The sequence below is a fragment of the Cervus canadensis genome, chromosome X (genome assembly GCF_019320065.1).
Source record: "Cervus canadensis isolate Bull #8, Minnesota chromosome X, ASM1932006v1, whole genome shotgun sequence".
In the NCBI taxonomy this organism is placed as follows: domain Eukaryota; kingdom Metazoa; phylum Chordata; class Mammalia; order Artiodactyla; family Cervidae; genus Cervus; species Cervus canadensis.
Genome location: NC_057419.1, coordinates 140,878,631 through 140,891,658, shown reverse-complemented (window position 1 = coordinate 140,891,658; position 13,028 = coordinate 140,878,631). Strand labels below are relative to the sequence as shown.

The following is a 13,028-nucleotide window of genomic DNA, read 5'->3' as shown; positions in this document are numbered from 1 at the left end:
GGGACGACAGAGGATGAGATGGCTGGATGGCATCACCGACTCGATGGACATGAGTTTGAGTAAACTCCGGGAGTTGGTGATGGACAGGGAGGCCTGGTGTGCTGTGATTCATGGGGTTGCAAAGAGTCAGACACAACTGAGCGGCTGAACTGAACTGAACATAGATTATTGTGGTGAACAGACTCCACAGTGCACTCCCTAGAACCTTTGCCTCCTGATGTTCGTGTGTAACCTTCCCCCTTTGAAAGCGGACAGAACCTGTGACCTACCTTTAATTAACCAGCAGAATATGGCAAAGGGGATCTGTCACACTGTGAGATCATGTGACATTATGTAAGACACTGTCTTGCTAGCAGACTTGCTTCAGAGACTGTCCTTGCTGGACTGATGAATTAAGTGGCCATCTGGGTGAAGCCCACATGGCAAGGTCAGGAAGCCTGAAGAGGCAGTTGCTGGGAACTGAGTAAAGCCTCTAGGAGCTGAGGGTGGCTTCCAGTCAACCACCTGCAAGAAGCTGGGGCCTTCGGACCTATAACCACATGGAACTAACTCCTGTCAACAGCCTGAGTTAGGCTGGAAGTGGATTCTTCCCCAGTTAAGCCTCTACAATGAGAACCACCTTTGAAAAAATCCTTGGTTTTGCAGCTTGTGAGATCCTAAGCAGAGAAACCAGCTAAGCTGAGCCTGGAGTCCTGACCCATTACAATGGTGAAATAATGTGTATTGAGATAATTTGTTACCCAGCAAGGGAAAGCAAACACAGTGCTCGGTGTCCATTCCAGTCTCTTAGTGTGCCTTTCTGTAATGTCGGGGCTAAGAAACTAAGGACATTTCCCAGATTCCCTCACAACCAGGACTCTGGACATATTATAAGGCAGTCAGATACACATGTATGAGATAACTGGCAGAAGGAAGGTGGAGGCTATGCTTCTGCCATTTCTGCTGGTAAACATGGATGTGCAGCTGTTTGACTGTCCTATTGCAATTTAGTTACTAGCCTGTGGGTGCTGAGAGGCAGGATGCTTGGCATCCATTTCACTGGTGTAAATAGTAGCAGGTGGAGTGTGGTTCTGGGGACAGGAACCATACAGCTGGCTTTTCATCATGGAGTAGGAAGTCCAGTTTCCTAATTGGAGAAGAATTAGCAACTCCCTTGGTGACCTGATGCTGTGGTATAGCTTTAGAAGCTGTTCTTGAATGCTCAATTTAGAGTCAGTCCTCTTGATAATTCTATAAGCCACTTAATGTCTGGTAATAAATCTTTTCCTGCCTAAACTAATTAGAGTGAATTCTGTTCTCTGCAACTGAACCTTAACTAATAGGAAGGAAGTCCTCAAGTGATAGAGTTAGATTTAAATACATCATAATAAATAATAGTAAGATCTCTAAGTAAGCCATTTTCATGTTTATTTAATAGATTTATAACATTTATTTTTATAAAGACAAGTGAAGCCCACCTTATACCACCTAATTTAATGTATAAGGTACAATGCACTGGTTCAGTGTGACACAACTATATAAGAAAAACCCATTTGTTCAACAAGGTAGTGACTACAAAACTATGTGTCCAGTTTATTTCTCCTACAGACTCAGAAAATAAATGTTTATCTTTTTAACTTGCACTTACAATCTTTTTGCAACTCAAAAATCTCTTTAGGTATTCAATTTTAACTAATCTAGGCTAAAATACAATACTAAGTAATCTTCAATATTCTTAAAATCATATCAAATATTAATAACATATGCTCTTAAGAAAGTATCTTTTTGTAAATACAACTGACAAAATATTGAACAATGTGCAACAGTGCATTTGTATATAAGCACAGAGCCTTGTGTCTTATAGAGCTACTATAGTATAACAACCATTGCTTAAAAGCAGATGTGTGATAGTTCACATACAAACTATTAACTAAAGTCTAAAATTTGGACACATTTCAGGCAAATCATTTCTGAGAAAAGGCACAGATGTTTATTTAGCAATTATCTCTTTAAGTGGTAATTTCCTTGAAAAGACAAAGCTGACAAAATAATTTTAAAGACATTACTTTAAATTTGGCCAAAATCATTTTAAAGACAAATTTAAATTTGGCCAAGTCTAATTTACAAAATTTTCAAGGGGTCAACTTGAAAATTCTTGAATCTCTCTGAAAATAACACATTTTGTGGTGATGAAACCCTCTGGGTTAAGCCTTGTTCACAGTGGATTCTTGCCAAAAGCTGATTATACCAATTCTTTTCCACAAGGGAGACTTCTTGGGTCATTCTTAAAGGATGTCTGCCTTCTCATGGTTTCAAATCTGAAAAGTCAAAAGGCTTAAAACCAAAGTCTTTTGTGAAGAAAGAAGTTCCAGTGGATGCCTTCTCCTCAGTTTTCCAATCAACTGATTTATAAATTGCTTTTATCAGAAACAGCACAGAATATTAGATAGCTATGGGTTTTTTTTTCCTCTTTAAAGTGCTAACAAAGCCCATTATCTCTAAATGAACTTTCATTGTAATGACTGAAATATAAGCAGCATAAAGTACATAGAAATTACACATTTAAATCAGATAAATTACAGCTTTTTAGATAGATGCCAAAATTCTATACATTATTTTAACAATCCTTATGCACAAGTACAGGCATACCTTGGATGTTGCAGGTTTGGTTCCAGATCACTGGGATAAAAGCAAATATTGCAATAAAGCAAATCACATGAATTTTTTGGTTTCCCAGGGCATACAAGAGTTATGTTTACACTATAGTGTAGTCTATTAAGTGTACAATAGCATTATGTCTAAAAAAGGAACAAACTTTAATTAAAACTATGTTACCACTAAAAAATGCTAGCCATCATATGAGCCTTCAGTGAGTTGCATTAGTAACATTAAAGATCACTGATCACGGATCACCATGACAAACATAATAATAATGAAAAAGTTCCAAATATTGTGAGAATTACCAAAACGTGACAGAAACATAGTAAGCAAATGCTGTTGGAAAAATGGCACTGATTAGACTTGCTCAATGCAGTGTTGCCACAAGCCTTCATTTTCAATAAACTGTAGTATCTGTGGGAATTTCCTGGTGGTCCAGTGGTTAGGCCTCTTCACTTTTACTGCCAAGGGTCTGGGTTCAACCCCTGTGGGGAACTACCATCCTGTAAGCCTGGATCCCACAAGCCCACCAGTCACAAATCACGTGGTGGCCAAAAACAAAAACACAAAGACAAAAAACTGTAGTATCTGTGGAGCACAATCAAGCAAAGTGCAACAAAACAAGGTATGCGTGTATACTTTATGAACTTGTCAGACTAATACAATAATTCAATCTATCTACTATAACTTAAAATATGACTGGTGAAAATCCAAAATCTAAAATTAGAACCAAACTACTCTGAGAAAAATACCACGAAGAGCAGTGCTCAGAATTTCAAGTGACTTCTCAGTCCAATGAGAGACCTGTTCAGAGTTAACTGTACATTTATTTACCCTTCTGAATTGGCTCATTTTAACTAGCTCAAGTCCAAATCCAATATCGTTTTTCCACATATCAGCCCAGTATTTGAGTTTTTTATTTTTGTCAGTAACAGAGCTAGAAATGTGTCAGTGACTTCTGAACTGCTCAGGTTAGGGAGAAGGTAGAATTTACTTAAAAAACAAACAAACAAACAAAAAAAAACCATGTAATACTAGAAGACTGAGCAAGATTAATTTTAAGAAGTTAGTATTATTTCAGTTAGATAACTTGAAAATGAGGTTCCCATATGGTAATCTTCTAGATAATTAAGGCTACAGATCTAAGAGTCTGATTTTCTAAAGCATTGTAATAGGACTGAGGCAATTTGGAAAGCAAGATTTATCATTATGGCATATCAGCATCACTAGTACTCAAACATAACACCACATTTTCAAAAATCATCACTAATTCATATGTAAATAGCAGCACAAACTAGATATTTCCTTACTAAAAGTGACATGGTGGTGCCCTCTGGTGGTGACATTTAGCATACTCCCCCAATACTGCATATCTTGCGAAATATAAAAAGTATATTTGTATTATAGAATATCAAAATTAGATATTACCCCAAAGGAATAAATCATTGTGCTTACAATATCTTCTTTTTAACCTTCAAATATATTGGTAACAAGATAAACCCCTGATCCCTATTTCCAGGAATCAAGCTGACGGTTATAAGAATCTTGGTAAAATGCCTGTTAAGAGCTTTACTTCTTGGTTCTAGAACTTAACTGAGAGGTTTTTGCATTTTCTAGTTTGGCTTTTAGATCTATGGATTTCTCAAAAAACTTCACCAATGCTGGTTCATTCAACAAAGAGGCAAGAATCTGTTCAAATGCAAATGACCACTGAGGTTCTTCCCTGGGTGAGGAGGGTTCTTTCTCCAAGGGTTTCTCTGCCTGCCCCTCAATGGGTACTCCAGAAACACAGACTACACCAGACAGTCCTTTCATTGCCGACGTAGGGCTATGGAGTTTCCTTCCAACTTCCTCCATCCTGAGCAAAAGGCTGGTTACAACAGCAATGGCTTGATACAATGACTCTTCTTCAGGGTCCCCATGAAATAAGTTATATAGTGTCTTTGAAAACTGAATAAATTCTGACTAGAAGACACAAGTTAGAAATATCACATTTGATATTAGACTTAGCAAATATATAAAGAGAACTTAGAAGTGAATAGTCTTCTATTTAGAATTTGCATCACATAACTTTCACCATAGAAGTTATAAGAACTGATGATTAATCCCCAAGTAACTTTTGGTTCTAGAAAAATGGGTATGAATTATGAAAGAAAATTTCACTTAAGTTTTCTCATCTGTTGCCTAATAACAGTAAATTATATATATATATATAGTGTGTAGTGTTAGTCGCTCAGTCATGTCTGACTCTTTGTGACCTCAAGGACTATAGCCCGCCAGTCCGTGCGATTTTCCAGGCAAGAATACTGGAGTGGGTTGCCATTCCCTTCTCCAGGGGATCTTCCTGACCTTGGGATTGAACTCGGGTTTCCTATACTGCAAGCAGATTCTTTACCATCTGAGCCACCAGGGAAGCCCCCCAAACAACATATATGTACATATTTTATATATACAATAATTCCTGGGCAGTATCTGCCAGCATTCCTTCAAAGTTAGGTGATACTTTTAATTAGGCAAAGTTCCATATTTGCCTACATACAAATAATTAATTCATTAATCAATCTTAATGAACAGACTAGGATGATTTAAATTTAACGAAGAATGTTTTGGAACCAATCCAGTAATACAAGGAGGTCATGTGGACATGTTTCTTTTTAAAGGCTAAGGAGGGGCCCTAGTAAAGAAATAAACTGGATTGTTTGCTAACTGTCCCTAGACAATCCATAGATGTTCCTAGAAGATCCTTGCCAATATAAAATTTTTTTCCCAACACAAAAGTCCTGTAAGTCAATCATCCTACTAGAAAAGTTTATCTGTAAATAAAAAGCAAATAAAAAAGATATACTTTGGGCAGGGGCTACACTGTAAGGCATGCAGGATCTTAGCTCCCCAACAAGGTATCCAACCTATGCCCCCTGCAGTGGAAGCATGGATTCTTAACTACTGGACTGCCAGAGAAAGGGAACGTGAAAGTCGTTCAGTCATGTCTGACTCTTTGCGACCCCATGGACTAGACAGTCCATAGAATTCTCCAGGCCAGAATACTGGAGTGGGTAGCCTTTCCCTTTTCCAGGGGATCTTCCTGACCTAGGAATTGAACCAGGGTCTCCTGCAATGCAGGTGGATTCTTTTTTTTTTTTTTTAGGCGGATTCTTTACCAGCTGAGCTATCAGGGAAGCCCCAGGACCATCAGGGAAGTCCCCCTAAAAGATACACTTTATTAAAACTTACTGTACCAAACTTTAAGCTTTATTTTTCTTTCTTTCTTAGTCTGTAACACTGTTTATTAAAATTTTAGTATTAATATATTGATTAAATTTTAAGAAGTACTTGTTTAACTATCAAATTACCTACTCCACTGAGAAAAATGAAGTTATTTCATATTTCTCATTTTGGTTAAGTTCTGACAATCCTCAGTATCTGTACCAAAAGAATTTATTTAAAAAATATACAAACATACAATGACTGAATAGTGTGCAAGAAAGAGATGGGTTTATAATTGTGTCAATAGGGAATTTCTTGATGGTCCAGACCTTAAGACTCTATGCTTCCACAGCAGAGAGTGCGGGTTTGATCCCTGGTCCAGGAACTAAGATCCCACATGCTACATGGCATGGCCAAAAAAAAAAGTTGTGTTAACAGTAGTTGTTAGTACTATCTGAGCAGATTCAAGATGATTAGAAACCAGGGTATAACCTATTTTAGTTATTTCTTATTCCTACTACCTAGTATTGGGCATGTCATCTAGTTGTCACTAAAAATGTCTACTGAATAAATGAACATTTCTAATAAAGCTGGAAGCAGAAAACACTGAAATAACTGTTATACACACATCTTTTCTATAAGTACCAATGTCACAGCAGAGGACTGTACTGAAACTCTAGATGCATTTAAGTGTTTAAAGTAGAAAATCATTTAAAAATTTACTCCCATTCTTATATACTTATCTGAAACTTACAGAGATGATGCAGAGATTATTTTTGTAATAGCATGTTAGCTATTTTTGATTTGGAAACACCCACATTCATTTTAATAAAACACATAAGAAAACCAGAATTTATGAACTGAATACCTGATTCATTCTTGGTAAATCCTTAATGTTTTCTTCTTTTTTTAGAAGTTCATCTTGCCATTGACTTAGATATGCTTGAATATTGACTTTTTCTTTTTCTAAATGAGGGGAATAAAATAATTTCATAATGAACAGCCCACTATATTTTCCCAAATCCTCAAAAGAACTATTATTATTGAAAGATATTTCATTGAAATATAAGATTCCACTTTTTTCTCCAGAAATTGATCTGACTATACCTTTTCTTTCACTTACTGGCTCTCAAAATATTCTCCATTTCCATTAAACTAAAACTTTTACTGTGAAAACGTTGGGGACTAGAGAAGATGTAAGGTGAGGGGAAGAAGAATGCCTTTTAGATTAAACAGTACACCCTGACATGATGATGTAAATTTCATGTAGATGCGCTCATGTATACCACTAAGTTTAAAATAGCTTCTATATGATGTTCTTAATATGCAGATACCAAAGTGGTCTATGGTGCCTCTTTCAAAAATTCAAAACAGTACTTATTCATTCATTCCTTTGAAGGGTTTAATCACAATGATGTTAATGTGACTTTATTAATAATTATTTAGATCTCTTGGAAAACTAGGATATACTGAACAACCTGGTGAAGCGGTCATATCTAAGCAGATCTTCAAAAATTATTTTTTAGCTGTTACTCAAAAACATAAAAAGAATGATGGACTTTTGTAGAACAATTTGACAGTCTCTATCAAAATACTAAATGTGCATATTCTTTGTGACCCAGCATTCTCATACCTCTATGAATTTATCCTATCTTAAATAAATATGCCCCAAAGTATCATTAAATGTAAGTATAAAAATGTTTGTTGGAGCATAGTTTGCAATATAATTAATTGGAAATAACCTAAAGTGTTCATCAGTATTGAGCTAGTTACTGAAATAAATGACAATACAACCAAACTCTGTACCCCAATACTCAGTACATGTCAGATCCACATGTACTGACATGAAAAGATGTCCATGATATACTATAAAATAAAAAAACAAGGTATAAATGGTATTAATGAAGTTTTTCTTTTTTAAAAATAGATGTCTATTTATATTTGTTTATATGCAGAAGTAGGTCTGGAAAGAATATAGGCCAAACTGTTTTCACATCTACTTCAGGGTGGGGTTGGGTGGGGATATGAGCATTTCTGTACCATTTACATTTCTCTTATATGAATTATCTATTACTTATGCAATTAAAATAAATATTTTTAAAATAATAAATAAATATGGGTCATTTACTGTTACATTTTCTATAACTTCTGAGACTGAAGTATCCAGAGAAGAATAAATTGTTAAACTTACACAAAGGAACTGAAAAAGTTCTAAGGACAAATCAAGAGATTTTAAAAGGAATCCATGCCTCCTCCTTGTGGCATTTACTGTTACATTTTCTATAACTTCTGAGACTGAAGTATCCAGAGAAGAATAAATTGTTAAACTTACACAAAGGAACTGAAAAAGTTCTAAGGACAAATCAAGAGATTTTAAAAGGAATCCATGCCTCCTCCTTGTGTAGTTAACCTTATTTCAAGATACAATAACTAAACTAAATGATACTCCTAAATCATGTAACCTTTTTCAGGGCGTTTTTTGCTGAACTTGCTTTCTTCTCCTTTGCAGGCGTTGGAAACAGAAGGAACGAGGACATATTGCATTTTTGGTAAAATATTTAAAAAACCTTTTGAAAGTAAATAGTATTTGATAGACATAAGCACACTTTATTTCTTCAATTCAACAAACAATTTATAGCTAATCTGACCTCGTACAGAGAAGACAAAGTAATTCATAACTTAAAAAAGAACACTGGGGAAAAAACTCCACATTAAAAAATCTTAGATAGAAGTATATGAATTATTAATTTATTTCTGGGTGGTATGTGATATTTTTCCTTCCTTATGGTTTTCTCAAATTGAATAGTATTAACTTCCTTTTATTAGGACAAACATATGACAGCCATAGACTAAGCTAAAAAAAAAGACTGAGCTACTAATCCTAACTTTGGTAAAACCCTCATTGAAGAAATCTCACACGAGTCGACTTTCTCCCTTCGGGCCTCAAGGCCCTCTATTATAATTTAAGGGACTGACTAGATGAATTTGTAAGGTTGCTCAAACTTAAATGTTCAAACACCATTATACAGTAACCATACACAAGGTTACATAAGGACTTCTAAGATACTTGTATTTATGAAAAAGCAGCAAAAGACACAAAAATAAGCCCATACTTCCAAATTTTGTCTCAGAGACAGACTCAACCCTATCTCCTACACCCTCAGTGATTTATAATAAGTATTCACTGTTTGAATAATAGCTATGACCTTCTATCATCAAAGATTCTATTGTCTTCATTGCATTTTAACAAGGCATTTAAAAAGTCTGATACATTTTAGAAATTTCTGCTACAAAAGTAGAAACAAAATGTATTTTCTTTCAAATTCTCCAGTAAACGAGAAATTCCATAAATCAAAATCCAAAATGTAGTTTAATCAGTCAAATATTTATGGAATACTTAACCATGCATTTAGGACTATGCTAAGCGCTACGGTAGCACAAAAGAAGTGTAAGGTATAATTAACTCAAATTTTACTAGTGATAGCTGGGTAAAGAATGTTTAAACCAGAAAGATCTCTAAGTGACAATCAGCAAAATAGATATATTCAAAACAGATATTTACCATGGAGTTGACTCAAGTACAGCAATTCTTCCTTGGAAAGTTCATCTCCGTTTGAAGGGTCTTTATACTGCACTTCAGTATAAGCTGAAAATAGATAATCCAGATCATATTTGCAACAATGAGAGACAGAAACAGGTCCTATAATGGATCAATTAAATCTGGGGACAGAGAATTAAACAAAGGGTCCCTGTAAAAGAAAGACATATGTGAAGAAGTATGGAAGTGGTACTACTCTACTGTATAGCAAATATTTTAACAAGAAGTATTTGATCACTTTGAATTCTCTTATTTCTCCAAATTACTTGCTTTTTAACAGTTTTCCAAGAGCCATTACAAGTTGAAATTTAAAAATATGACATGGGAATCTCTGAAAACGTGACCGCAGTCATTTAAAAACATCATTAATAATAAGGAAAATATGAAACTGAGTGCTCTAACAGATATACAGTGTTTTATCTATTTTTGATCCTTCTATGGAAAATCATTTTCATTCCATTACAATATTAGACAATCTAATGACAATTTGACTTGACAATGTAAAGTCCTTCACAGTTAAATTATTATTTGATTTGTCTTTGGTTTTTAACACTGTGTTTGTGATTTGAGTTTGTGAAGGTTAAACATGACTTTAGATTTTTGGTGTGGTAAAGAATGGTTCCCAGCTATCCTGGCAAGACTTTAAAAGAGACCTCAGGTGTAGTTTTAGACAAATTATGAGGTGCTTTTTTTTTTTTTTTTTGGTGAATCTCCCTATTTAAGCTAAAAGGTACTTTTGCAATGTTCCTTTAAAGTTTAAGACTAGATTCCCAATTATGGATCAGGCTGGCAAAGGCAGCCTCTTGAGCTCATAGGGAAACACTTAAATAGAACGGATGTGGTAACAGTAAGGCAGTATGGTAGAATAGAAAGAAATCTGAGTTTTGGAGTCAAACCTTAGTCTGAATTCCAGCTAAGCAGTTTATTAGATATGTTGTCTTCAGCAAATTTAATCTTCCTCTTAGTTTCCATATCATCAAAATTGGACAGATAATACCACTTTTCAAGGATATCATGAGAATTAAATAAAAGAACTCATATAAATGCCTGAACAGAACAAGTGCTCAATAAATGGTAGTTTTTATTTTGTTTCCTCCTCCAAATGTTTAATATCCCTTGCTACCTGGTCTCACTTTTCTGAATAATTTGTAGTATTTCACAAGTTTGGCAGTTTGTCTAAAGTTAAATTCACTGTCTAATGACAACAACAATAAAAATTCAACATTATGCCAATATTCAAATGATAGTTCTTACACATAAACTACTTATTAAATTGACTGACCACTAACAGGAAGGAAACCTATGAACCTATCTGTTGCACAGAATCTCCTCTACAGATTTCAGTGTAACTATATATTAGCAAAAATATTGCTAACATGATTCACAGGCCGACAACCTTATACTATATGGAAAATTATATTATTCATTTAAATGGAATGATATCTGTAATTATACTTGTTAAAAAGTATAATTGATGTATAGAGTCAACTTCTATACATCACTAACAACTATTAAACTCTTACCTGGAGAAATATGCAGCTTAAAAAGCAGCTTAAGCTTCTCAGTAAAACTTCCATTGTACATTATGTCTGTTCAATAAAATTAAATTGCAAATAATCACAGCCAAAGAACATTCAATCAATTACAGCAACACGGTTTAATTAAGACACAGGTATGAGCCAGGATTCAGAAATCTTCTGTTACTTAAACTATCAGTTAACCAACACCCAGTAGGCCAGATTCTCTCCTTGAAGTATATAAGCAAAATAAAGGGATAAATAAAATGCTCTCCTACTGAACTCTCTCCCCAATCCCAATCTAAAATTTACTTTTTCTTTTGAATGTTTCATCAGAAGACAGAACTCCTTCTTCTTCAAAGGGCAATCCCTGATAAGAAAGCACGTTAGGGTGTCTGGAAAAGCAAAGGAACAATATAACCGGTGGACTATCTACAGGCACAAAATGTTTGTTGACTGTTTCTCTACCACTTTTCTAGGCTATGCAGTTGCATTTTTACTGAGGTAGAACAACCTCCTGAAAAATCCATATGTCTGAAGGTGGGGAAATCAGGACATTCTCTTCCTTCATGTTAACCATTAAAACAACCACATCTAACAGCTTGTTTTTTCTGGGAGGGTTGGGGCAAGATGAGATGAAATATTTAGATTTAGTAACAAAGAAAATGGTCCAGTTATTGCTAAAGCTAGAGATAGTGTAAATCAGGCTGATAAAATCTGACTAAATTGGCAATGATAGGTAGTACTAAGTATTTCTAGGGGTACCTTTATTTTTCTGCTTTAAAGAAGAAAAGTTATTGGACATCATCCTACCAATTGCAGAGGAGAATTCTTTGAAGTTGATAAGGCAGTCAGAGTTTTCATCCAACAATCTGAATGTCCATAAAGCTAGTGAATCTCTATTTGCAGAATGAGCCCAGGGACTCAACAAGTGATACAACACTCTGAACTGTTGGCAGTCAATCTGATACTGCTCCAAATATGGCAGACTGGGATCATGGTGCTTCAATACTGGAGAACTCAAACACCAATAATAAGAAAAAAACAACTCTTTCTATTTGAAAAATGGAAAAAAAGAGAGAAGTCATTAAATCAGACAAAGGAACTTCATAACATTTTTAAAAATCTGTCCACTAAAATAATTAAAGATAAAATAGTTGGGTGGTTGTGGTAAAATTCTGCTAAGAATATTATTTTTCATTTAAAGAAGAAAAAGAGTACCTTAAAGATGACATAAAGTTCATCCAGTTCATGAAGGCTCAATTTCACATCTTGTGATACAACACGCAACTTTAAAAAGATTAAAAGCAATTTAGAATTTAACACTTTGGTATAGAAATTCTCTTTGAACCCATTTAGAAAACTCCCTCTGCCAGAATACAATATTTTAAACTTTAAGGAATAACAAAAGGTAAATGTACCTATTTTGTCCTTTAAAAAAGCTGTGCATAGAGTATAGTTCAATTCTACTCTGATACGTAATTTGACCTTCGTCTCTTCATACCCAGAGATAGCCACCAGAGGACGGCCAGTTAATGTCTGTAAATATAATCCCTTGGATCATTGAAAAAGTAAGAGAGTTCCAGAAAAACATCTATTTCTGCTTTACTGACTATGCCAAAGCGTTGACTGTGTGGATCACAATAAGCTGTGGAAAATTCTGAAAGAAATGGGCATACCAGACCACCTGACCTGCCTCTTGAGAAATCTGTATGCAGGTCAGGAAGCAACAGTTAGAACTGGACATGGAACAACAGACTGGTTCCAAATAGGAAAAGGAGTATTCAAGGCTGTATATTGTCACCCTGCTTATTTAACTTATATGCAGAGTATATCATGAGAAACACTGGGCTGGATGAAGCACAAGCTGGAATCAAGATTGCCAGGAGAAATATCGATAACCTCAGATACATAAGATGACACCACCCTTATGGCAGAAAGTGAAGAAGAACTAAAGAGCCTCTTGATGAAAATGAAAGAGAAAAGTGAAAAAGTAGGCTTAAAGCTCAACATTCTGAAAACTAAGATCATGGCATCTGGTCTCATCACTTCATGGCAAATAGATGGGGAAA

The 13,028-nt window shown here is 35.0% G+C and overlaps 1 protein-coding gene across 3 annotated transcripts in view; it reads right to left on the bottom strand.

The window, feature by feature from the left end:
- Window positions 1-1,384: 1,384 nt before the first annotated feature.
- Window positions 1,385-13,028, bottom strand: part of TBC1D8B (TBC1 domain family member 8B) — an 80,052-nt gene continuing 68,408 nt past the window's right edge. For 2 of the 3 annotated variants that reach the window (XM_043458085.1, XM_043458086.1), the window contains exons 15-21: window positions 12,178-12,246; window positions 11,770-12,010; window positions 10,963-11,028; window positions 9,404-9,487; window positions 8,304-8,360; window positions 6,710-6,807; window positions 1,385-4,602 (exon numbers count right to left, since the gene is read on the bottom strand). In XM_043458085.1, coding sequence (XP_043314020.1) covers window positions 4,207-4,602; window positions 6,710-6,807; window positions 8,304-8,360; window positions 9,404-9,487; window positions 10,963-11,028; window positions 11,770-12,010; window positions 12,178-12,246 — 1,011 coding nt within the window. In that variant the 3' untranslated portion in view covers window positions 1,385-4,206. The remainder of the gene's footprint in view (window positions 4,603-6,709; window positions 6,808-8,303; window positions 8,361-9,403; window positions 9,488-10,962; window positions 11,029-11,769; window positions 12,011-12,177; window positions 12,247-13,028) is intronic. The other variant, XM_043458087.1, reaches the window with a different exon arrangement.